At 45.2% G+C, this 25,681-nt stretch overlaps 1 protein-coding gene across 1 annotated transcript in view; it reads left to right on the top strand.

The window, feature by feature from the left end:
• Positions 1-1,785: 1,785 nt before the first annotated feature.
• LONRF2 (LON peptidase N-terminal domain and ring finger 2) overlaps positions 1,786-25,681 on the top strand; it is a 35,259-nt gene continuing 11,363 nt past the window's right edge. Inside the window, exons 1-7 of the mRNA XM_030457756.1 lie at positions 1,786-2,491; positions 2,547-3,272; positions 18,211-18,329; positions 21,403-21,525; positions 22,478-22,639; positions 23,093-23,318; positions 25,353-25,449. Of these exons, the coding sequence (XP_030313616.1) occupies positions 1,786-2,491; positions 2,547-3,272; positions 18,211-18,329; positions 21,403-21,525; positions 22,478-22,639; positions 23,093-23,318; positions 25,353-25,449 (2,159 nt within the window). The remainder of the gene's footprint in view (positions 2,492-2,546; positions 3,273-18,210; positions 18,330-21,402; positions 21,526-22,477; positions 22,640-23,092; positions 23,319-25,352; positions 25,450-25,681) is intronic.

Genomic DNA, 25,681 nt, shown 5'->3' with positions numbered 1-25,681 from the left:
TGTGTTCAATGCCACCACCTGGGTTGGTGCCCACTGAGCTCCTCATTAGAAGGGACAACCAGAGGCAAAGGGCTGTCTTGCAGCAAACCCGAGACACGTGGGGAAATGTGGCGTGGCAGGATAGACTTACCTGCTCCCTCCTTCCACAGGAAAGGGAGGAGGGCTGCCTGGGAGTTTCCAGTCAAGGACCCCAATGGCCAGGGGAGCTGGACAGCAGCAGTCAACAAAAATGCTGCTGCTCCTTGTAAGGGCCCTAGGAACCAGAGATGACAGCTGAGGGTTGGCTCATGTGGTAAGTCTGCATTTTCATCATCCATTCACAATCCTGTGGCTTGGCCTTGAGATGGCAGAGCAGATGAGCTCCAGTGCTTCTGTCCTCTGTGTTGGGAATTGTGTCCCCAGAAAAATATAAAATGGCAACAGGACTGAATCTCATTGAGATTTCAAGTGAAAATTTGAAGAATGATGAAATAGTGACAGATCGCTGAGGTCAGCTTCTGTATAGAAACACTGAGCCAAGGAGGGGAGCACAATTGTTGGACTGGTCAGCAGAGTTCGAAGAACCATTATTAGGAACATTAAAAGTACAGAATGGGCAAATGGTAGAACAACTTAATGCATGCAGATGCTAATTTGCAAAGCAACTACTCTGCAGTCATCACCACCTGCTTCTTTATTGATCTAGATATCCCTGGAGCTGGTCTTGCTACACTTTCTTATCTATGATGCCAGATAAAGGGCGAATTTCACAGAGACATCAGCAGGGCTAGGATGCTGGTATTACTTCAGTAGTCCAGGGTTATTTTTTACCCTTTGAGAACAGCTTTGAGATTCTGAGAAACAAAGGTCTTTACCTTCCAGGTGGTGGCTCTCCCCCTTCTCTTTGCCATGAGCTGAAGTCTTTTGGTCATCCTTACTTCAGCATGAATATTGATGAATACCTGAAGGGGCCTAGAGGGGAGTGACTTTTTACCAGAGCATATATGGCAGGGCAAGGGGTAACAGTATCAAACTGGAAGAGAGCAGACCTAGACATTAAGAAGAAATTATTCACTGTGAGGGTAGTAACTCACTGGCAGAGGTTGCCCAGGGAAGCTGTGGTTGCCCCCTCCCTGGAAGTGTTCAAGGCCAGGTTGGATGGGTCCTGGAGCAACCTGGTCTACTGGGAGATGCCCTTGTCCATGGCAAGGGGCTTGGAATTTGATGATCTATAAGGTCCTTCCCAACACAAACCATTCTGTGATTCTATGATTCCACGAGTTTCATACTACAAAGACTAATTGATACAATAATTAAGGAATGAGATTTCCCTAACACGGGCTAAGAGGCCATCATTTGGGGGCTTAAAGCCTAGCAGGAGAAAGGCAAACACCAGAGTACCCTCCACTGCCCAGTTGCAATCCAAGCAGCAGCCAGACACGGGTACATCCTCATTCGACTGACAGGCTCTCCTCTCCTCCGAACGGTTTGTTTACAGCTGTGTCTAAAATAAACGATCTCTATTTTTTTTTCCTTCACTCCTGTTATTCCTGCGGAGCAAGCTGGATTCCTTTCTGACTCATGCATGATTAACTAACTTCCAGCTGCATTATCTTTACTCTTGCTGCCGATGCACAAGCCAGCGCTCAGCACGACTCATGGATCCCCAGGCTGATCTGGCAAGGCTCCCACTTACAGGATTTTTTCTGAGAGTTGTGGGGGTTTCGTCGTATTATTATTATTATTATTAAACACGTGCTGGCTTCCCAACCAAACAATAACCCATAACAGAACCCGACCCTTCCTATGCGGCGCTGCCCGCCACACGCGGAGGAGCCCCGTCTGCCAGCCGGACGGCGCCGAGGGGGTCCCGGTGCCGACATCAGCGGCGCCCCGGCCTCGCCCGGCGGGAGCAGCCCCAGCGAGGAAGCGGTTAAGGCCGGGCACCAGGAAACGGGAAGGAAGAGGCTGAGACCAGCAGGAGCCGCACAGCGGAACACCCCCCACCACCCACCTCCTCCTCCTTCCCTCCGTCTCCGTCTCTCCCTCTCCCGCCGGGAGCTGCCGCCGCCAGCGGGCCGGGAGCACGTGCGGGGGGGGGCGGCGCGGCGCCGGGCGGGCACGTGCGGCACCGGCACCTGGCGGCGGCGGCGACCGGGCGGGACCGAAGGAAGGGACAAAGAGGGAGAGAGGGAGGGATACCTCAGCCCCGCCACCCCGGGGGAGGGCGGTCAGAGGCGGTTTACACAACCGGCCGCCCCTTACATAAGCCGGGAGCCGGGCCCGCGTGGGCGGTACAAGCCGCCCCCCATCTCCCCCGCCCCTCCATCGTCCACCGTCGATTCCCCCCCCCTCCCCATCCCCCGTCCGGGAGCCGCCCCCCTGCTGCAGCGATGTGACCCGCCCCCTCCCTCCCTTCCGTTGCCGTCCCCTCCCAGGAAAGAGCCAGAGTCGGCGGCACCGCGGGCCCAGCATGGAGTAGAGCGGACCCGGGGCCGGCGGCGCGGCACGGGCATGGAGCTGGGCCCGGGGCCCTGCGCGCTGCCCCCCCGCCGCCGCCGCGACAGCGGATCCGGCCCCGGTCTCGGCGGCGGGGGGACCCTGCGCCGAGATGCTGCAGGTGGCGGAGGAGGCCTTCCGCGGCGGCAACTTCGAGCTGGCGGCCGAGATCTACGGCTCGGAGCTGGCGGGGCTGCCACAGCCCGAACGGGGCCTGTGCCTCCGCCGTGCCGACGCGCTGGCGCGGGCTGGCCGCATGGCCGAGGCGCTGGACGCCTACGGTGCGGCGGCGCGGCTGGCGCGGCTGCGGCCCGAGGAGCTGCGGGAGCTGGCCGAGAGCTTCGCCCTCAGCATCCGCGACAAGGAGCTGCGCCTCCCGCCCTGGGGGAGCGGCGGAGCCGGCGGCGGGGCGGAGGGCGAGGGGCTGGGGGACCCGGCGTGCTGCCGTCCGCCCGAGCTCTTCGCTTGCCCGCTGTGCCGGCGGCTGCTGTGCGAGCCGGTGACCCTGCACTGCGGGCACACCCACTGCCGCCGCTGCGCTGAGCCCGGAGACTGCGGCCGCTGCCACCGCCCCCGCCGGCCCGCCGAGACGACCCCTCCAGCCGCCCCCTCCTCCTCGTCGCCATCGACACCCGCCGCCCGCCTGCGGGTCAACGTGGTGCTGGGCAACCTGCTGCACAAGTGGTTCGGTGCCGAAAGCCGAGCGCGGCGGCTCCGCGCAGAGGGCGACGCGCTGCGGGAGCGGCAGGAGCTGCCGGCCGCCCTGGAGAAGTACAACCAGGCCCTGGAGATGGGTGAGTGGCGGCGGGGGAGCGGGAGGAGGGGGCGGTGGAGGAGGCGGCAGGGAGGACGAGAACACGGGGGATGGGGGGTGTGTGTGTGGGGGAGTTTGAGGCGGGAGCGGTCCCCTGACTGCCCCTTTCTCTTTCCTTGTTGCATCCGGGAGGGGAAGGGTTTGGTGGTGAATGGTGGGAGAGGGCACCTGGGGGAAGTTTTGAGAATGAGTCTTCCTAGCGGGTCTCCTCCACCCTCCCCCTTTGGTGAATGGCTATTTTCGTTCCACTGTTATTTTTGTCCTTGCTCAGAAGGTGCCTGGCGTTTAACTGCCTGCAGTCGATGACTCATTATGCAGTATTTCTAGAAAACCCGCTTTGATATTTATGGGGAAACCATCTTTGAGTAAAGGGTACGCAGTAGTGGTCGTGTGAAGCTCCACCGCGGCTTCGTGGGAGAAATTCGTGTGTGGATCCAATGCGTTCAGATACGTGCATTGCATCTTTAGCAAAGAAAAGAGTTTATGAAGTATCAGTAGGCGTAAAGGCTCAGAAAATTTCCTTTATCTTACACTGTGGAAAGTATTCAAGATAAGCCTGCATTTTGACTTGTGGAGATCGCCCGCCCATGTTTTGAGTGTAACCTCTATTGGCATGCGGTATTTTTACGTTGTAGAGTATTTTCTGAAGAGCCGGGGTTTAGATAAAAATGGCACGCTCTGCCTTCCTCCTCTGCTAGACCGATGGCAGCCTTAGTTTATTAAAACTGGGTTGTTTTCAGTCTCTGCGCCGAATAGTAGGTGGATCCTGCTCGCTCGGTTGTAGCCTTGTAGTAGTGCTTGTGTGCGTGCGTGCTGCCGCCTGGTTTGCTCTGCAGGCGGTGGGGGTGGTGGAGCAGCACCCCGAGTGTCTGCAGAGCCTGGGGAGAGGCAGGAACCGGGCAACAGCAGGGGAGGGGGAGCTCACAAATCCCTCGAGATCTACTCCTGCAGCCTGAGCTTGAAAGATCTCTGGTTTAACTGCGGGGAGAGCCGCAGCCATGGTGAGGTAGACCAAATCCTGTGGGTAAATCTCTTTGGAAGGCAAATGAAATGTAGGGAAAACTGCATCTCCTCGATGGTGGAGTTCCTTCACTACTTTTGAGTAAAATTGCATTCCTCGTTCCTATTTCTTACAATTGACAAATATTTCTTTTTATTTTTTGCTATCTGCTGGGGAGAGAAACACACCATTATACTAGTGCATGACTCAGTTTTCACTTCTGTGGCTTGGTAGGCACCTGAGACATAAGAGTTTGGCGATAGTGTAGCCTGCTACAGCCTCACAGCTGATGCTGGCTGCAGAAAATGTTATCTCTGCTATTTATTCCACTTCTCCAGCTAGATGTGACAAGTTTTGAGTCCTTGCCGAATCCTCTCTGTAAAACTATTATGTGGTTTAGCTGAAGTAATCTCAATTAAAGTAGGGCAAAACAGAGAGCGCAGGGATGAAGGTGAAGTAGAGGGAGGGGAGAAGCTTGATGTAGGTCAGTAGTGGATGCACAGAGTTTTGAGTATCAGAGCCTCTGTAATGTTTTGGGTTCAAGGTCCCACTGCTGGTGAAAGTAGCATCTTGCCAGTTAAATAAGTGCTTGATGTGATGTTCAGAGATCTGTTTCTTCTTGTTGCATGTGCTTCTTGGCATGTCTGCACGGGGATGAAAGAGAAAAAAACATAATGTGCTGGAAGCTCTCTCGCACAGCCTGTCCTTCCCCCTCGGGTCCCTGCAGCACGTATCTCCAGCCATGGCTGCTGTGCGTCAGGCTCTCAAGACAACTCCTTTGTGGTGGCCTTATTTCTGTCTCCTGTGGTTTCCTGAGCATAGCTGGGAATCCGTTCAGGAACTCCTTGCACTGGCAGTGATGCTAAAATTGCTTAAGATTAAAAGAAAAAAATAATCTAATAAAAAATAATGGCAGGTATCTTGTTAGTTTTTGAAATCCTAAAACCACAGGTTGACATGTTGTAACTTCCTTGGTAGTGGGTCCAACCTCTTGCTGAAAGCAAGCCCACCCCCAGTCCTTTTTTCCTGTTTTGTGTGTGCTGCTGGTATTTCTCACAGGTCGAACTGCTGTCTAAGTCTTAGGTTCTGAAGTTCTTATCACTTGCTCATCAGGTACTGCCTTTTTTTTGCCTTGCTGTGGTTGCTTTCTTGCTTTCCAATGAGTATCAGTGTAAATAGGAGGGGTGTGTGTGGGAAATATAGCTGTTTTCTTAACTGTTAAGTACTTTTTAAATGTTAGCATATGAGCAACTTGAAGTGAGAACTTTTTTAAACCTTCAAATGTGTATGTATTACTATTGAGTCTAGGGTGTGGGCATCCTTTTAATGTCTTGTTAGAGACTGAAGACACATGAGCACACTGATTATGAAATTGCTATGCAAAGTCAGGTAAAACTCCAGGCTTCTTGGCAGAACACACGCTTCAGTGGTATTTTTTATTTACTGGTGTTTCTTGTGTAGCACCTCTCTGCTCCATCTGCAGCAACCACATTTGTGTGATGTAATGAAAGCAAGTTTTTTGGTTACTGATTACTATTTTCGCTCTGCTTGTCAGCTTCTGATTTGCAGAGGTGCTTCAGATCTTGAGGTTCTTCAAGCCTTAACTATAAAAGGCTCCTGTCAGGTATCAAGTACACTTATTTATATTGCAGTCTTGGAATATCTGCTTCTAATCTCAGGTGTCAGTAGAGGTCTGCATGTCTTTGAGTTGTTAACTTTTTTCCAGTTGAACTAGTTAGTCTTGCAAAAGCTTACACTCAGCAAATATGTTCATCTTTTTCCTTAACTATCAGACCTACAACAACACTGCTGCTCCAGTGTTTGCTCTGATAGTCTGGTATGGATTCAAGTGTAGTTGTGGGGGTTTTGTTGCTGTTATTCAGAAAATAAGCTTTACTGTTTGATCCTTCTAGTCCTCTTGCCATGCCTGTAGCTTGGTGATCTCTGCTGTTTAAACAAAGTCACTGGCTTCTTTGTTGCCATAGACCTTGGAATAGATACCTTATTATTGCAAGGTATCTAATTACTACAGCTTCAAAGCAAGCACATGTCAGTCTGCCTGAAAGGAAGCTTTTGTTTCCGGATGTATTGCTCTTTGTGCCAGGCTTTATGCTGTTCAGTCATCATAATATCAAGTATTGTCCAAAACATGTTCCTCGGGGCTGGTCCCCACAAAGATGAAATTCAGTCAACTGAGGTATTGGGGTGGGCTTCCTCTCTGCCATCCCTTCTTTTCTAACTGGTCTTCTGATTGTGTGAACTCTTAGGTGAATGAAACACTGAAATATGTTATCATAATGCTAGCAGACTTAGTTTGAGGTTGGGTTTTTTTGGTTTTTTTTGTTTTTTTATTTTCTCTGTGTGTGTTGCTTCCTTCAAATTTTTCCCTGTCACCTGCTTTCTAATGGAAAAGCTTTCTGGAGGGACTATGCCTGGGACTAGTACCATGTTTTTATCTTTTTCTGTGTATCCAGACTTACAGACCCTTTGTGCTATGTGCCTGAAAGTGAAGGCAGCTCGATTGAGGTGAGAAGTTAACGTGGGCACTTTGGGTGTGTTTTGTTTCTAGAAAGCCATTCCCAGTAACAGAGGTAGAAGGTGGCTGTTTATACACAGGGAAGATAATGAATAGGGCTTTTCCCAAGTACCATGCATTTATATGGCCAGAGACTGTATCATGGCAGGAGTGGGAACATGACAAGTAAGTTCACTCTTAAGAAATAGTGCTTCTCAAAAGTATCATGTTTGCTCATGTAGGAGCATCCTGTACACTTTGGGCTAGTCTGCTCATTTTGAAATTAGGTGCTATGCACCTCTGAAAGAGACCAAGCTCTCCTTGGGGTGGGGGCATGCTTTTAAGTAAACACACATGGAGTGTAATAAGGTTTGGGTTGCAGTGGCTTCTGCCTTCAGCTGGCATTTCTCTGTGCCCTCCTTTGTACTCAGCCTGCTAGCATCCTCTGTAAATAAGCCTGAAGATGCCTATTTGGAGATAAAAAGCCCAGTGGTGCAGTTCTCTGTCTCCTTTTGCTGTTTTTGTAACAGTGCTGGTTCCTGGGCTGTGTCAGCTGTTAATAGGTCTTGGGAGGTCTCTCAAGCTTGTATGTAGGGCTGTGGCTCTGCTGGGAAGGGCTCTGTTCCCTCTGTGCCTGTCTGACCCTAATACCCAGCAAGCTTCCTGGGGTGGAGAGGGGTGGCCATACCCTGGCTCCTGCAGCATGATGGAGCAGGTGCTCGCTTGCCTGCCGTGTGCTGTACAATTGTGCCTGGCTCCCAGGAGAGTGGCACACATGGTATCTGGACACCAGCATGCCAGGACACCCTGTTTCTGCACAAGGCATGTTGGCTCTGGCATGTTATTACCCACTGCTGCAAAGTCTGCCAAGCCTGAGGAGTGTTACTGTCTCCAGGGAGCAGTAAAAGCTGCAGCAGTTCCTCGGAGTTCTTGTGTTTACTTCTGGCGTGATGGGCTCTTCTTAAACAGAAAGAGGTTTCTGCTTGGAGGGGGGTATAGCTGATGCATGTAGCTGCTCAAATTGCCCAGCATTTTAATTTTCCCCCTCCACAAGGGGTTTGAAACAAGAAAGTAGGTGATAAAGCTCATCTGTTTAAAAGAATTTTACAAACACAGCGGAATTGATGATAGATATATATACATATATTCAAGAGGACTTTTCCATCTTCATGGATCTCTTGTTTTCCATGGATAAAAGACAAGGCAGGAAAAGCCAAGGAAAAGAGGTGACTTTTATTGAGTCTGATGTAATGTCACCTGCAGTGTACTGCAGGGCAGGCAAGGGAGATGCTGCTGGTTGCTGCCTGGGTGCTGGAGGTGCTCCATCTCTCATCTGTGGTGGAGAGCTGCATGCTGAACCCCAGACCACAGAGTGCTGTTTGGGGTGTTGCTAGAAACAAAATGTAGGAGCTTTCCTAAACTTTGGAAAAAGGAGGATCTGCCTTTCTTGGCCAGACTCCCAAGGGAATGGGACACTTCTCCTCCCTCATCCCAGCAGAGGTTCACCATAAATTGACCTGACCCAAATGAAAGCTTAACGTGGCCACTCAGCACTAATTTCATGGTCGCACAATTAATGGAAATATATCTGGTGCCTTCCAAATTCTTCCTTCATAAGGATTGAATTAAGGGCCAGGAGGCAGTAGAAAAGATCCATGAAGGGAGCACTAAGCAAGCAAGGACAAGTTCTCAGGCCAAAATATGCCTGTTCTCAGGCAGACAGAACCTCCTGAGATGGTATCAATGCTGGTTCCTTCCTCAGTGGGCCATTTTAGGTAGTTTGCTGTGGATTCACCTGATTGGGGTCACTGTACCCCCATCAAACTCCTGTGCCAAGCATGAGTTTGCGTGGTGGGGGGCTTGTTGCTACCTCCATCTCCCAAGCTTGTGGCTGCTGCTTTGTTTAGGTAGTGAGTGGAATGGTTTGTCCTCCCTGTGGAGTATCTGCAAGCCCTTGTGACTGCCTTGTTCTAGTGTATCTCCTGGTGTATACAGACAGTTGTTCAGGTTGATGTCTTTGGAAATAAATTCAATTACGCTATGGAACTCTTGGTGTGCTGGCTGGGTGGGAGGACAGTTAATGTGTATCTTTGGTTTTTCCTTCCCTTCTTCCTCCCCCTTGATAAATGAAGCCTAGCAGTGTTACACATAGAAAATAAATGTGTCTTGCTGCATCTTTGGACCTTCCATACTGGTTCTCAAGATGTTAAAGCTACAGACATTTAGTGCAAGTTGATTCAAGAGAACTGCTTTGGATTTTCCTTCTAGGTAATTGCCAGGTTGTGAGGCTGCACTGCTTCCTGGAGAGCCTGGCATAGGTAAACTTCCAACCAAGCATTCTCAAGAGTATGTACAGCCATGCGTAAGATAGCTGTGGGCAAGTGTTTTGCCGTACCAAAAATAATTGTTTGCTGGGGCATTTTCTTTCCAAGTCGCTTTCCCATTTGTTTCAGATAAAGAGGGAGTCAATGCTGAGAATTTCTTGGTAGGTCATCCTCCTGGTGCCTTCCAACTGCAGACCTCTTGGTTGAAGGGTTTCTGTGTTAGTAGTCATGGATCAATGTCACAAATGTCAGTCTCTGCAAAGGGAAGCTGCTGAATTCTTTAGAAAGCTTCGCTTAAAGTTTTAAAGGTGGTTGATACCATTACCTGTGTTTTTGTAAGTCTGTTGCTGTTTTCTAAGGACTTGGGCTCCTTAGTGGTGCATTTGCCCTGAAGTTGGGTTGTTCACAGAAGAGGGATACTGTGTCCACATTCCCCTATATGTGTATTAAGTACACTCTAATAGTCTCTTCTTTTGTACACTATTTCTAGAAGATGCTATTAAAAGATAAGGTCAATTGTCTTTTTCTGATGTTAGCTAAAAAAAGAGGTTTACAGAATCTTCCTTCCTTCCAGAGTCTTGGGAACATTTTCCAGTTTCCAGTAGTAAAGAAGTAAATTTTGATGCTGTACCAGCTATTAAAAAAACCCAACCAAATAAACAAACAAAACCAAGGCAGACAGCTGTCATGATTCCTGGAACAGCAAATGGTTCAGTCATTCTAAAAATTTGTTAGAAGAATATTTGATTATGTAGCTTCTAAAGGAAAGTGTGATTTGTAAGTGAAGAATGAGAGGTAGTCTTTTGGAAATTATATACCACAAAAAATAGTAGATGCTTGCTGCTTAGAGGATCTGTGCTAAAAAAGGAACTTTCCCATCCCTCTGTAGAAGTGCCTCTTGAAATCTACTTAAAGCACGTCTCCAGAACCTCTTTGTTCTGTTTTACAGGGGTGGAAAAATGTGTAAAAGTGGGAGTCAAGGTTACCTAGAAACCATTGCAGTAGTCTAAGTGTTGTTTTTAAAATGAAAATATTTTGCAAATTTCTGAACTTCTGTCCTTAAGTTGCTCCCTGCCCCCCCCCCCCTTTTTGTTTTGTTTTGTTTTGTTTTTTTTTTCAAGTACGTCAGAGCAGGAGCTGGTATTACTCCTAATTTGTAAAGAGCTAATGGTTGAAAGCTCAGATCCTGTAGTTGGATCTGTGGAAGTTTTGCTCACTTGCAGTGTCTGCTGAAGGCTGAGGCTTTGCAGGACCAGGACCATAGAATCACAGAATGGCTTGGGTTGGAAAGGACCTTAAAGATCATCTAGTTCCCTGTTCTCCATGGGCAGGGACACCTCCCAGTAGTTCAGGTTGCTCAAAGCTCCATCCGACCTGGCCTTGAACCATGGTGGAGGGGAGGTTTACTCATCATGGACACAAAGGGGAGAAGGCACCATGCTGTACAGTAGACAGATAGTCTTTGGGTGTGTTTTTAAATTAGTTAAAACTGCTTATGTTAATTACAGTTATGTTCCACTTAAGATAGGGTGAGCATTGCCTCTTATGTATGTAACCTAAATGTAGTGTTCTATAAATAACTGAACTACTTCAGCAATCCTAAGGAACAAGCTATACCTATGTATCAGAAAGTCTGGAGAACTTTTGAAGTCTCTTCAAAAAGCATATTCTCTTTTTATTTTACTGTTACAAGGTATAACAGGATGCCTTTTGCTTTTGGTAGAAGGCATTTATAAAACAGACTTGTACTTCCTAATCGTAAAATCAGTACTATGGTGTACCACTCCTTTTGTCTTTTACAAGTGTATTAAGTGCTCTGCTCTATTGGAGGAAAGAAGCAATGAGGTGATAACTGAGAAACATGGAAGTCCTTTTTGCAGCTTGTGGAGAATCAGAAATTCTGGGCTGAAATAATGTTTAACTGGATGAAGAGAATGTTAAGAGAGATCTGAAGAGTACCTGGTAGAAATGTAGCTTATGTACTGATCGTGACAAAGAGCAACCAGCTCATCACTAGTAAAATCATATTATGATAGAATATCTGGCTGTAAGGTGATGTTGTTAACTATGATCATGGCAGACAGTTGGCTGCTCCCATCTGGCTGGGAAGCCCAATGTGTCTGTGGAGTCTCCTTGCCATAACAGATTTATGTGCAACTAGCACAGCTCCCTGTTTCTGTGGGTGGCTGGAACTTTTCCTTCAGTGCTTTGAAGGCAGGCAGGGAGTTTGGTGTTTTGTTTTGGTTTCAAAGCTTTTTCGTTGCTTTGGGACAGTCTCTGTACCTGCTGTTTGAGAGGATACTTGAGTTCTGACCGAGACTTTGGTAGGAAACCTTACCTGAACCCGGAACTAAATGCTGGGAGAAGTAGCAAGCATTGGAAATAAGTTGCTTTTGTGTACTTAATGGTTTTATTATACTGATCCCAAGCAGGCATGGATGGACTTGGGATGCACCACCTGAAGCAGAGCCCAAATGTCCAAAGGGTGGAGCAGGAAGTGAAAATATGGGGAAAAGGTGTTGATTCATGTTGTTTTATATGTAAAGAGCAGCATGCATCTACCAAAGTGTTCAAAGTTTGGGTGGGGAGGAGCAATCATCTAATGTATTATGCTGAGCTCTATGCTGGGACATCCTTGAACCGAAGAGTTCTGTTTCAGTTCATCACCTAATGGGTTTGTAAAGAAGGTTATAATAGGCTTTACAATTGTGGAAGGGCAAACTAAACTGTAGGTTAATGTAATTGTTCTGGCATGCTTGTGCCTCAGAAGGTTAGAGATACAACACAAAAGTACAGGCATAAAGTTGGCTGTACGTTTATTGCAGCAGCTGTTCTTCCAGATAGCATGTAGCTTCCCTTGCTGTGTTTCTCCTGAGCAGTGACAGGAGTAGTGATTAGCAGTGCTTAGTGGAGATGACAGTCCAGCTTGAAATAATGTGTGGAGCTTCCTAGCTGATGGCTTACTGAGCCTGGAATAAAACTCCTGGGACTCTAAAGGATTTTGTCCAGCAAACAGAAAAACCTGTGTTTTTAAGTCTGGGTTTTTGAACAATAAAGTAGAGTCCCAGGAGGAAGTTAGTTCAGTCCTAAAATTGTATGCTCTAAAGCATATTTTTGCTCATCTGTAGCCAGTGTGTTTTCATTCAGTTAAAGTCATAAAGTGTGGGAGTTTCTTGATGTCTCCCAGTTCCCCAGACCAGAGGTCAGCTAGGTAAACATGCTGCTTGCCAAAGCAGCAAGTGGGTGGATGTCCTTGAATCTTTGGGTGGGGAATCCAAGGGGGACAGCACTGTAGCTTCAGTTCTGCCAGTGAAGTAGTGGCTGCGGTTTGTTCTTCTTGGTTTAAATATGTCTCTGCTTTTTCATCATGGTTTGCTGTCTGCTTAGGTTGTCTGTGGAGCAATCAAGCATGATCAGCTCCCTTGTGGTGTAGTACAAACCCAATTGTAGTGCCCTGATAGCATCTGCATCTGCATCACTGTGGATGTGGTGGGAGAAGTAATATGGGTCGAAGTGACTTTTTGAAATATGTAATGAGCACTTCTGAAGGGCAAAAAACATGGAGAAAACCACTTTATATCTGCATGAGGAAAAGAGAAACTAGAGCTTGATGGAGATGGGCTCCATTAGAGGAGGTGATGTATTTTATTACACTGGCTGTGGGCAGCATGAGTGTGGATGAGGAAGGAGGCCTTTGGACCTGCAAACCGGCTGCTGCCTGCTGGTGTGGGCTCTGAGCCCAGAGTATGATGATGACCAATACTCCAACTTGCCACAGCCTATTGCAAGAGCTCTTAAACTCATATGTTTTTATGTCTGCTGGCATCACTATTCCAGTGGAAATAGGGGTCACATTTGTCTGCAGGGAACTGCTCGGAACTGCCTGATTTGTATTTGCAGTGGGAGGGTGCTTGGCTTCAAGAGTGGACTTAGAGAAGAAGATACTTCTTTCCTTGTATTTTCTATGGGCTAAAGCCTCTTGCATGCTTCCTCTGGGGTCTTTGTTTACTTTGCCTCCTGAAGACTGCCAGAAATGTAAATGTAGGGCAGAAAACACATGACATTCAAAAAGTAATTTATTTTTTAAAAAATCCAGTTATTAATCCAATTAAGGCAGAGTGATAAGTGAGAGAACGTGAGCTTGCTGACTGCAAGTTTGCTGTCATGTCCATTGTTCCTCTTAATCAGTTTTATTAAGCTGACCTTGGTTTATATCTTTGTTGTGGAATGAAGTTCAAAGAAAGTCCTGAATGACTTTACTGCTTCTGTTAATCATTTTATCAGGTGTGCTTCTTCCTCAGAACCTCCTTATCTTTCCCCTCACCTTCCAACCCAGACTGCAGCCAGACACCCTGTGCATCCATTTTTTGTGCATGGGCTTGTGCTTGCATGAAGTCTGAAGCAGAAAAGCAAGTTTGCCATTGCTAAATCTCACTAATTTCTCACTGAAATGAAACTAAATGTTTCATATACTTTATTCAAAATTATGAAAAGTCTTTCAATACCGAGTTGTTCAGAATTGAAAGCGTAACGTAGCAAAGCAAGCCAGAATTTTTCATCCAGGGACAGCAGTTTCTTTAATATGTGGGAAAAATTTCCCCTGAAGTCCTGTGCATGCTGACTCTCACCAGCAAGACTGAAAGGTGCTTTTGTGATGACACTGTTTCAGTTCATGCATTTAGGAAGTATACTTATGTTTGCAGAGGGATTTGGATATAATGTGCTTTTCTAGGAAGAAACGTCAGATAAGGAGGATTAGGTAGTTCTAGCAGCTTTAAACTCGTTCTTTCTGTGCTGAGTTCCTGGAAGAAAACTCAGCAGTAGTTTATTACAGTAAAGGTTTTATTGTCATCTATGGTCAGTGAATTCTCTACATTTCTCAAATTCTTCCTTGCGCAAGGAGATTTTGGGGAGTCCTGTTCTCCTGTCAGCCTCCCAGTCTCGAGCAGCATAGTATTTTTTTAAAAACTTGAATGCTTGGGCATATCTGGAAAAGCAATTGTGTGTGTTAGCTTCTGCAGAAGTAAAAATGCAATCTAACAGATGACTGCAGATGAGTGCAAAGCTGGTGTGAGTGGAAAACTAAGGATTTTGGACAGTCCAAGCTGACAAGCACATTTAGAGTAGGCAATACTTGGCTGTCCTAAGGAGGGTCCAGGAAGTAGAGAACCACCAAGCCCCTTGGTTCTGGGCAGTGCTGGGGCTGGGTTTGTGTGATAATGTGGGATTCTGGCTGGTAGGGAGGGAGCCTTCTGCGTGGGAAGACTCCCAGGACCTGTGGCTCTGAGGAAGTCTCTGTGTCCCGTCTGCCCGGAGCCACAGATCCTGGGAGTCTCAGCAGTGAATCCCTGACGCTGACAAGGACATAAATTTTGTTGTGCAGCTGCATGCTCCTAGAAGAGTTTGATTCAGGAAATGCCATCTGCTGGTATTGTAGAAGCAGTAAAATTTTCTACGCTTTTCTTTTTCAATTTGGCCAGAAATAGTAATTTCATAAAAGAAATGGTTTTTTTTCTTTAACCTCCAGGAGACTTAATGGGTGTGTTATTTTAAAACAAACTGTGGGCTATTGAGTGACATCTTGTTTTTTTCCCAAATAAACTTGACAGTCGTTATAGTATACTAGCATCACAAATTCTGCATGTCCTTAAGCCCTCTCTTACCTTCTATGATTAGTTTTTTTGTCCTGGCATATGCTGTGGCATGAAACAATTTGGTATCATAGTGCTTATAGAAACCTTGTAGTTACTTTGGCTTTAGCTGGATACCAGCTTCTTCTTCCCACTTCCACACATACCCGAAGTTGGAATGAGCTACCTGATGCCACAGTTCAGCCAGCAGAGAATATGAAACTTCAGCACATCTGGGCTTCCCCTGAGACCATCTGTGGGCTCTCCTGAGATGGTTCTGCTGGATGCCGGAGGCTGGTGACAAGGGGATGTACGAGTTGGGTGTGGAGCTGGCAAGCTTTTGGGCTCTGCTGCTTGTTTCTCCAAGTGGGGTGAGTTAGAGTGGAAGTGGCTGGGCATCTCTTCTAGCTGTTTCATCTCCCTATGGAAAAACTACTTTGCTATAGTCTCTGAAACACTGGTCCCTTTAGCAGAGCTGTTTTGGGATTTTTTTTCCCCTCTCTTTTCTCTTAGTTTTCTCTTGGTTAACTAAACATTCCTTGCCAGTTACTCATTAGGATGGGCCACACCTTGTGCTTTCTGGTGAACAGGAGCTACAAGCCCTGAATACACATAGCTTTTTATGGCTTGCTTTTAGGTTGTGGTCTTTTGTTTGTTTGTTTTTTAATTCAGTAGCTTGTTATTTTGTGAGTGTCTTTGGACTCTGCTTTGGGAGGGCTTGCAGCCTTTGGCATACCATTGTCCTCTGTAGTGGCTTTTTAAACTTTATTTATTGGCTTGAAACTTCTGCATTGGAGACAAGATCACAAAAAGGAGACATTCTCTCTCTGAGCCTGTGGAATATGTGAACCATGCTGAATTGTATACTGAAAAGCATGAAGAAGCATCAGTGTAGCTGAAATGTGCAAGAGTGAACGGAAGCAGCAAGCTGGCTTGCCTGCCCTCTTGCTATCTACTGCACTGCTTCTTTTACCCCGTGGTGCCAAAAAATACCCCACCCAGCCTTCTGCCTACCTGCTCTGCACCCAGCTCTGCTGACAGCATCTACTGCCCTGGGTATGCTCTGCACAAGTGCCCTGCAGCAGATGTGATGATGGCAATATGGACTGTGCATTCATATTTAATACAAACAAAAGAAAGACTGCTTAAATTATAGCAAAATTAAATAATTTTATATTTGAGCATCTATTAAAAGGGAAAAAAACCCCTTGCTTCTTAAGAGCTTAGATTGTTTTAAATTTCATTTAATTTGCAGTCTTTTAAAGAATTATCAGCTAAATGTGTGGTTCACTACAGCAGTCTGCATATGTAATGCAGAAAAAAAACCCCCAAACTCACCAACAAGCAAAAGAAAAAAACCACACCACAGCGTGAACTAGCTTTTGTAGAGCTCCTTGTTTTTAGGTGTAGTCTCTCTAGCCGTCAGTGTCTGGGACCAGTGGGGCAGCATCACCTCTGGTATGTCATATGGCAATTAGCGTATCTGGCATCAGTCCACACAGCAGCCAAAAAAGGCAGCAGTCCTTGCTGCTTCTCTCTTTCTCATCCCTTGTCCTGGCACTCGCGTCTGTGTGACTGTACAGTGAACCAGTTGAGGAGAAACTGATCCTCTTAAACCTTTTTATTTATTTGTTTTTATTGAATTAGCTTTCAGTCAATTGATTCCTTGCTGTGGTTCCCTGTGCAACCATGCAAAGCTGGGCTGCTGCACGAGCTGTAGTGTCAATTCCAGGGAGGGGAAGAGGTGGGATGGAAGTGAGCTTGGGCTATCCCTCATGGTAGGTGCTTGAAGTTAATGAGTGGTGGCATCAGCAGCAGTTATGTGCTTATTCTGTGTGTTCATGCATGCTTGCATGTCTGCCCAGTCTTTGTGTGGGCAGTGTGCTCTTACTTGAAGATGCTTTCAGGATGCTCTTGCCAAAGTGAGATGCAAACAGTTAAGTCAAAGCAGACTGGAAGAGAGCAGAGGAGGTATGGAGACAAGAGGCTAGCATGGGGTTGTACAAGAGGTGATGCTTACAGGGAAACTCTTAAAAGAGCTAGCTTAGACGTAAAGATTTGTAGAGATGAGGCATTACTGTCTTTTGACATACCTTGGAGCCTTTTAAAGTTTGATCCCAGTTACAACAGTTTTAACCAGCTCTTGTTTGGGTAAGGTTTACTGCACTAAGCTACCATCGTCTGGCAGCTGGCTTAAAATCCTCTGGAGGCCTTTTCTGGCACATGAAGCACAGGAGCGACCAATGGCAAATCACACCCAAACCTCATCTCCTAACATGACATAACTGGTTGGGTGGAAAAAGGGAGAATGTTGTATGGGGCTTAGTGTGTTTTTGCAAGGCTGCTGATGTAGCCTGCCACAGCATCCTCCTGGCTAAGTTGGGGAGGTAGAGGTGGGATGGGTGGAGAACTGGCTGGACCATCAGGGGCATGGGGTGGTGGTTAATGGCTAGAGAGTTGCTGGGCTGATGACTACCAGGGGCATTGCTCGGGTGGTTGTTATGGGACTGACACAGTTCAACAGCTTAGTAACAACTTGAGTGAGCAAGCACAGTGCACTGTCAGCAAGTTAGTCCCTGACGTCAAACTGGGGGAGGAAAAGTGCTTGCAAGGCTGCCATTCAGACCAACAACCTGGGGCATGTGATGACCAACCTTGCTTACTTCAGCAAAAGCCAGTGTGCCTGAGACAGAAAAACCCTGTGCAACAGGATGAGCCTTGCTGGACAGCAGCATGGCAGAAAAGACCTGATGGACAAGCTGAATGTGGACTAGTCAAAGCTTTTACTGTGTCACATGAAATTTTATGCTGGAGGAAGATTCCCATCTTAGAATGTGTTACCAAAAGCTTGGGAGAGGACAGAATAATAATGCTTGAGATGTTCATAATTGATGCAAACTGAATGGTTCATGAACATGTGGGTATTGAGGCAATGTGTGTGATCGTGAGATGCTTACCTGCTCTAAGGAGGGCAAGGTACTCAGTTGGTAAGTTGATACGAGACATGAAGACTGCATGCATTTTTCTTGTGAATTTTTCTAATGAATCCTTTATGGGAAGTGATTTTAGCTGAAGTCCTACATTGGTGTTTTCTGCATATACAATTTTCTTTATAGCAAAGGCACACCAGGGGAGCTTTTTGTTCTCTTAAGTGTCCTTTAAGCAAGGTTAGGGGGAAGAGCTGGAGACATCCTATTAGTGAATATGAAATCTGTCCAGCTAGATTAAATGCAAAGGTTGTTCCTAGGCTGAGAGGAATATATTTTAGGAAGGACAGAAGGAAGGAATTGCTTTTTTTTTTTCCCCATTGCAGCGAGTATGAAATGTAACTTGTCACGCAGTAGTGCTTTTTAGGTTGCTCTGGCTGGAAATTGAATACTTCACATGTAGTAGTGCTTTGCTTTTGCTTTTTTTTTAATGGAGCTCTTTGTAACTTTTTTGTTTTCCAGCCTCTTGCAAGTGTTCACTCATAGCACAGCGAGCAGAACTCTGTACATCAATGAAAAACTACCAGCAAGCTCTCCATGACGCGGATGTCCTCTGCCGAAACAAACCCCACTGGCCTGCGGTATGGTACTTGCACGTTGTAAAGACCAAAATGAAAACTGCTTGTTTTCAGGACTTCTCTCTGGTGGGGGAGTGCTGCTGAGGGCATTGCTGGAAGAACATTGTGGCATTAACAGGGCTGGGAATGGCTACTGAAAGCCAAGATCTTCATAGGACAGGTCTTGGAAGGTCCTGAGCGTGATTTCAGCTGGTTGGATTTTAGTGAGGCACAGCTGGTGATACAGTTTTGTGCTTGTGTCTGTCAATATGTCAAGGTGAATGCTGTAGCTTGGCAGCAGAATTGAGTCCTTAAGATTCTGGCAGCCCAGGATGACCGTGTGTTTTCCTTTGGGATGGTGTGTCCCCAGCAGTGGGTGGCCTTGCTGTTCTGCTGACTGTATTTCAGAGTTCATATATCCAGTTCCTACCTGTGGCATGGTGAATCATAGAAGACTTTGGGATTTCTTTTTGTAATGAAAGGACGTGCAATGGTTGTAGATAGGCTGAAGCAAGCATCAGAAATGATGTTATGAGAGAGAAATGGAAGAAGCATGAGGTGCCCATAGTTACCACCAGTTTCCTGAGGGCAGACTGGGTGTCTGGTGGCTTGCCCTGCCTAGGATTACATCTCCAGTCAGTCTTTTACCAGGCAGTAGCATTACAAGTTTGACCAGATAAAGCTCCTGGGTGCTACGTGGAGAGAGGGTAGCATGGGGAATTAGGGAAGGATTTAAGGCAGACCTTGACTTCCCTTCAGAGACTCTGAAGATGTTGAATGAAGCCCTTGGCCACATTCCTTTGCCGGCTCTCTGTTTCCAGCTGAGGTAGACATGGAATGAGAACACAGGTGCTGTCCCAAGCATCTAGTTTCTGGCAAGTTAGACACTTGTCTCTGAAAGCTGTCTTGTCACACATTAAAACCTTTCTTATTTGAAGGCAGTTCATAATCTTCGCTTCTGATTTGCCTTTCTGTGTAGAAGCATTTCACATCAAGTCAGGAATCCATCTCAGGTGGCATTGGCTGGATTTCTGTGCTGAGGGAGAAAGATGAATTACACACATTTGTGTGTTTTTTTTTTGAAGTGTCTTCTCTGTTTGCCTTGAATCCATGGAAATGTGGTACTTGTCAGTTGTAGGTGGATAAAGATTTCATTAATCACATCTCTGAAGAATGCTATTTAAAAATGAAATTTGTCATCGTGGCATAATCAGCAGTATCACAGACACATTTCACTTGTGCTTGCCTGTGTGTGTGAGAACTTCCACGTATGCTGTGCTGATTCAGAATCCATCTTCTCTAGGAATTCTGTCCATTCTGTTTCATGTCTTGTGGCATCTCATCCAGTGTCAGTGATGGGCTAAAACAGCGATTAGCTGTGTAGTTTAAAAAAAAAAAATAAATTAAACTCTGTCTGGGATTAGCTTCCAGGAAGAAAGCATTCATCTGAAGAAAGCATTCATCTACCAGGGCCTTTTAGCTTATTGATATTTGAAGTGTAATGGCTTGCTGAGCTGCTGGTGTAGCCCTTGGGTCCCCTGGAGTTATTTGAGCAATAGCTAAGTTAATTTCTTTTCAGTTGTTGTGAAAACCAGGTCCTTGGACTCTCTGAAGCAGGGAAGAGTTTCCAGTTTTTCTTTTATGTGGTGGATAGAAACAGATGTCCTCCTGCCCTGGATCTTGCCTGTTGCACAAGGTTCTGCCAGAGCCTTACCCTTCATCCAATGCTTGTCAGGGTCATGGGAAAATAGGAGAGAGAAGGTAGTGGCAGTAGTCTCTGAAGTGTAGACACCTCTAGTCCCTGGGCTTGTCTTCTGGTGTTGGACTTTAGGTATTTTGTCAGTATACAGCCCAGCTCAGTTCTACATTGCAGCTTGGATAAGGAAGTAGCTCAATGGATGAGGCCAAACAACCCTGTAGCCTCCCCATTGCAGTGGAGTGATCTTGACAGTGATGTCAGGACCTCTCTAAATAGGCTGCACAAGTGTCAAGATAAGGAGGTCAGCATCAGGCCTCACAGTACCTCTCTTACTGCATTCAGGGAAAGAAAAATGTATGTCACCTTTAGGGATTGGTGTGTGCTGAGTCTTACTGTTCAGGTCACCAAATGACATACTTTAATTAGCCTGTCCTACATGGGGCCCGTTACTGGCCTTCGACCAGCTTCCTTCTTCCTGGAGGTATAAAGGTCATAATGTGTCTCATCTTGAAGGGCTATATTTAAAGGGTGAGGGAGGTACCTGCTCAGGAAAATTGTGATAGCAGATCTTTGGCATTTATATGAGGAATAGAGAAGTGTATCTGCTTATCTAAGCAGTCTCTTGAACTAGTGAAACTGTACTTTTGGCACAGCCTAGAGATACTTGTGCATCAGAGGACTTGAAGAGCACACTTCCATCTAATGAGCAAGAGGCAAATGTTTAAATGCACACTTAAATTCTTTTCATTCTTAAGGAAGTAATTTCCATAGTCAGATTTAAACTGCAAATTGATATCCACTGAGAATTTCATAGGTGAGGCATTCCTTTCTTGCTACTAGTAAAGTGAGACTTGTCCCTAAAATGACTCTCATGGCCATGGATGTGTCATTCTAGGATGTGGGAAAGGTAGGATGGGTTAAGGTTCAGATTAAGCACTGGTAAGTTGTCCTAAATTCATAATGTTGCTGGTCTTCTGTAACCTAATAAAATAGGTGAAAAATAATCTGTCACACTCAACAGTGGGAGAGTCCTGAACATAACATCTTGTGCTCCCCCAGCTGCTGCCTCCAGCCTGTGCCATGCCACTGCCTTCCCCAGGTAGCTTTGCTATGGTTAAGGTTGCCCTGGTACATGAAATCTTTGTCTGGGGCACCATACCCTGTGTGATATTTCATAGTCTCAGTCTGTGAGGAGACAAATACCCCTCCTAATGCTGCATCAGGCTTCCTTGAGGAAAGGAGCAGCATGGCTTTGCCTGGGTGTAATGCAACAATGGATTCTTGGGGGATGTTATTCCAGCAAAAGGGACTGACTACCCAGAAAGTATCCCACTCTACCTTGCTGCCACTTCAGAAATGATCTCTAGATTTGTACATTTTTTTTGTGTGTGTGAACAGGGCCATTATGTGAAAGCAAAAGCTCTTTCTGGATTGGAAAGGACTGAGGAAGCATTGAAGGAATTTCTCTATTGTGTTGCCTTAAATCCTGAATGGAGCTCAATGAAGAAAGAAGCCCAAAAGGTATAAAATGTATTTACTGGCCATCATGTTACTCCTGCAGTCAAGTAAAATTTTTATTTCATGTGACAGTAAAAAAACAAAAGCTAATTTGATTCAGTAGATTCTCCAGTAAACCTTATTAGTATTATGCTGTGCAAGGTGCTTCTTGAGTTAGGTTGATACCTCAACCAGGGGCATTGTAAATACACAATTTACAATTGCATATTTACAGTCGCAGTGGTTCACACTGCAAATCTTTGGCCACTGCTGTTCATAGGTTACACTTGCATTATGTTGTCTGGGTTTGAGTACACCTGGATTTCATAGGCTCAAGCCCCCCAATTTTAGTGCCCATTGGAAAAACACTTTTAAGTGGGAAGTAGCAAAGGGTTCAGAAAGGGAGCTCTGTGCTGCCTTGTCCTGAAGAAATCATGCAGTGTCCTTAGCAGTTTGTGTTACTTCCCGTAAGGGAGACACTTACTGCTAATTAACTATTGTCAGGCTCTCCCTGACAATCCATAAAGGCAGCATTTTGAAAAACAAATGACAATTCAACAAGGTGCTTGCTCTACAGAGCTTTTAGCTAGGGGTGAAATCTCAGGAATAGAGGAGGTGGATGCAGACCATGAAGCAAGATGAAAAACATCTCTGTTAACCAGGTCTGATAGGACACTGTGGCCTGAAGACTTCACAAGGCAGTGGTCTGAGGGTCACAGCAGAGAAGGGTGGGGGCAGGAGAAGGATATGGCAGCCCTGGGTGCTTCCTGGGCAACAGAGACTTTTGGGGATGGAGGTGGACACTAGAAGAGCACCTTGGGGGTGTGCCTGTGGGTATTGGGGAATGCAGGATGCTCTGGTTGTTGCAAGCTTCTTGGAATCCAGAAGCTGTGAAATGTGTGGATCTGTGTTTGTACAAACATAAATATCTGTGTTGTAATTGCTGATTTCTTTTCTTTTTCTCCTAATTGACTAGATAATGTGTGAGATGTTTTTCCCAGCCTTTGAAAATGTGCATGATAGTCTAACAGCACCTTTCTCTAGCCGAACATCCCATACAAGATTGAAACCTGCGTTTCTGAGTAGCATAAATACACAAGCAACTGCAGAAGATAGCTCTATTGCTGGGTCCTCAAAGGTAAAGTAAAAAGCATTCAACATCAAAAAAGTAGCTACCAAAAGTAGCACAAGGATCTGTCTGATCTGTCATGTTGTCTTTGTCTGCACTCATGTAGGCATGTGCTTTCATGGTAAACCTGTTTTCATTGCTTTTGGATCTATTGTTGGAATGTACTTTCTCAGGAAAATAAGAGAATTAAATTCTTTCTTCAGAAAATTTTGATGCCTTCATATGGGGGTTGGTTATATTTGTGGGCTTTTTTTTTCCCATTCAGGACTTTAGTACAACAGGAACATAATTTCTAGAGAAAGGAGCTGTGGGGAGAGGAGTGAACCTATTTCATGCAACTGGAGAGTGGCCTTTGATAAGGACCTTTCTCCTGCACTAAGCTCATTGATCTATTGTTGATGTATACAGTTAATAGGAAAAAAATTGTCTCATGCTGTATATAACTGTTCTTAATTTTTTTAGGATACTGTGTTCAGGTTAACAAAAACCCCGTCCCAAGAATCTGATGTATTTAGAAGCACTGATTCTTCTGTTTCCCATCATGTTCTGGATCTCTATTTTGAAGATAACAAGAAGTCACTGGGAGCTATTCTCTCCAGTTTACCTGGGGTTGGCTTAAAAAGAAAACTGTCCAGTGATATGAAGGATGTGCAAGGCTTGGATGTCCCCAGTAAGATTCCTAAAAAAGGTTTGTGTTGTGACTTAGAAGGGATGTTTCTTTTGCACATATTTTGAAATGTTAAACTACATTTTTTTGCTCCTTTCTTTTTATTGGTGTCAATGAACATTCCCTACAGGAATTAGAATAATATTTTGTTGTCTGGTTTGTCTGTCTCTGCTGTAACACCCTTATTCCTGAGCAGCTTCAGCTCATTCACTGAGTACTGTATTCTTCTTTCTCAAATGGGCCATTTCCAGTGTGTGATCCACTACCAATTTAGGTTATGTTGCTGGTACCATTTCAGTTATCTAGGTTTTGGAGCTATAGCTGAACTTCATTGTTTTTCTATATGAAGGAAAGATACAGTAAGCATAGAAACTAATCATTAACTGGCATCAGAAGCAGTCACATGGGACTCTAAATGAAATTTGCCAAGCAAACAAAGAAGCCTTTTGAAGGCTAATAAGCCCCCCCAGTTTTCTGTCACTTGATAGCTGTGCTTACAATTCGTATGTTTCTCAAGCTCCTAACAAAGCCCTCCAAAGTGTTTTTTACAACCCGGGGATAAAAATACTGGAGGCAATATATTGCACTGAGTAGTGAAATAACTGGGGCCTTGAAAATGCTGCTGTTTTAGGGTACACTTTTTCCCCTAAAGGAAAAAAACCCAAGCCCAACATCTCCTTGACAAATTTGACTTTGGTCTTAAATACAAAATATTTAATTGCAGCTGTCTATCTGCCACCTCTGCAAATGAGCAATGTGGAGACAGTTTCTGATCACTTTGCTGGGAAGGGAAAAACCCTGTACTTGACTGTGAACTGCAGATTCAGTAAACAGATTGTGAAATCTGTCCCGCCTGTATCTTCACAGTGAAGGCCGGAGAATGTGTTTTACCTGTAACCCTTAATTTCTGGTCTGTGCTAGATCCTGATGCCATGTTACTATTTGCAGAATTAATACAGTAAGGTGCTTGCTATTACTAAATGCTAACATAAGAGATGTAGGTTAAAGATAAAGTTGTTTTTCTTTGTAAGCCACACAACACCAGTGCCCTCTCCCCTGTCCTCTCTGTGCATGAGATAAACCAGATGCTGAGCATAAGTTATCCTTTAACAAAACATTCTAGTGTTTTACTGTAACATAAAAAGCTGAGTGTTTGTTTTTAACAGTCAAGAACTTGATTAGTGAAAAGCATGTGGAGGCAGCATTCATGGCTCTGTTGCCATGAGCCATGCAACAACACTGAGCAACAAAGATGCAGATTTTTTTTAAAAAAGAAATTGCAGAATCTGCTTGCATAATGTCATAACAAACTCGACTTGATTGCTTTTGAGCTTAAATGTTACTGCTGTGAAATTTGAAGCCCATGCCCTTTAAGCATGTTAACTACATGGATATGTACCAGCCCCCAAAAATTAGAGTGGGAAGAATTTTAAATGGGCTGTTCTGTCTCCATGTTTGCAGAGTGCTGATCTAATGCAGTCAGTATTAGCTAATCCGACTCCAATAGTCCTTAAACTTTAAGCTGTCTGAAACATGGGATTTCCACAGCAGCCTAGTCTAGAAGAGAGGAAGATTTTTTTTTAATACTCGTAAGAAAAAATTACCCCTGCTGAGACATCTATAACAAACACTGATGAAATAGTTTGACTGTGTGTAAACAAATTAAATTCTGGACTTAATGTACTTAAAAACATCTGGCCTTGCTGATGTGGGAGTGGTGATGGTGGTGGGAAAAGCAATAGCAGAATATTTAAAAACTAGAATTCTTAAAAAAAACCCAAAGCAAACTAACACAAACCCAACCATTTTTGGAAAAGTGAAGCATGGGGATTCATCTCTAAAGTGTGTTCTCTGCCCATAGTCATTGTCCTCTCCAAAAGTTTTCCTGCCAGAAAGTCTAAAACTTGAAAGGAAAATATATTTATTTGGAAAAAAAAAACTTCAAAAAAGAAAAGAAAGAAATGAGGTTCTTAATGGAAAAAAAAGCTTAAGCAGCATCTGAAACTGCAGTAATACTTAAACACTCACTGTAATGGTCTTCTTAACTATTCTTAGATGCAGATGTTATACCTGAAAACACCATCATCACTTCAGGAGAGGTACCAACAACTCTGGTGGATGCATCGGACTTTGAGTGTTCCCTGTGCATGAGGTACAACTGCATTGACCTGATTTTGAGATTGGAAAGCCTTTTCTAGCTTCTAAAAAAGTTTTCATGGTGTCAGAAGGGAAACCTCCCAGAGAATCATTACTCTGTTCCTTTCTTTGAGAACTTTGCATCTAGTGAATCTTTACAAATAAGATTTTTGCATTGCATGCATGGTTGTTTGTTGTTTGCCACTTCTAAAAATGAAAAACATTTTTATATCCTTAGATAAAACTTT

The sequence above is a fragment of the Calypte anna genome, chromosome 1 (genome assembly GCF_003957555.1).
Source record: "Calypte anna isolate BGI_N300 chromosome 1, bCalAnn1_v1.p, whole genome shotgun sequence".
Classification (NCBI taxonomy): Eukaryota; Metazoa; Chordata; class Aves; order Apodiformes; family Trochilidae; genus Calypte; species Calypte anna.
Note: the sequence above shows the minus strand (reverse complement) of the source record. Positions and strands in the feature narration are given on the sequence as shown.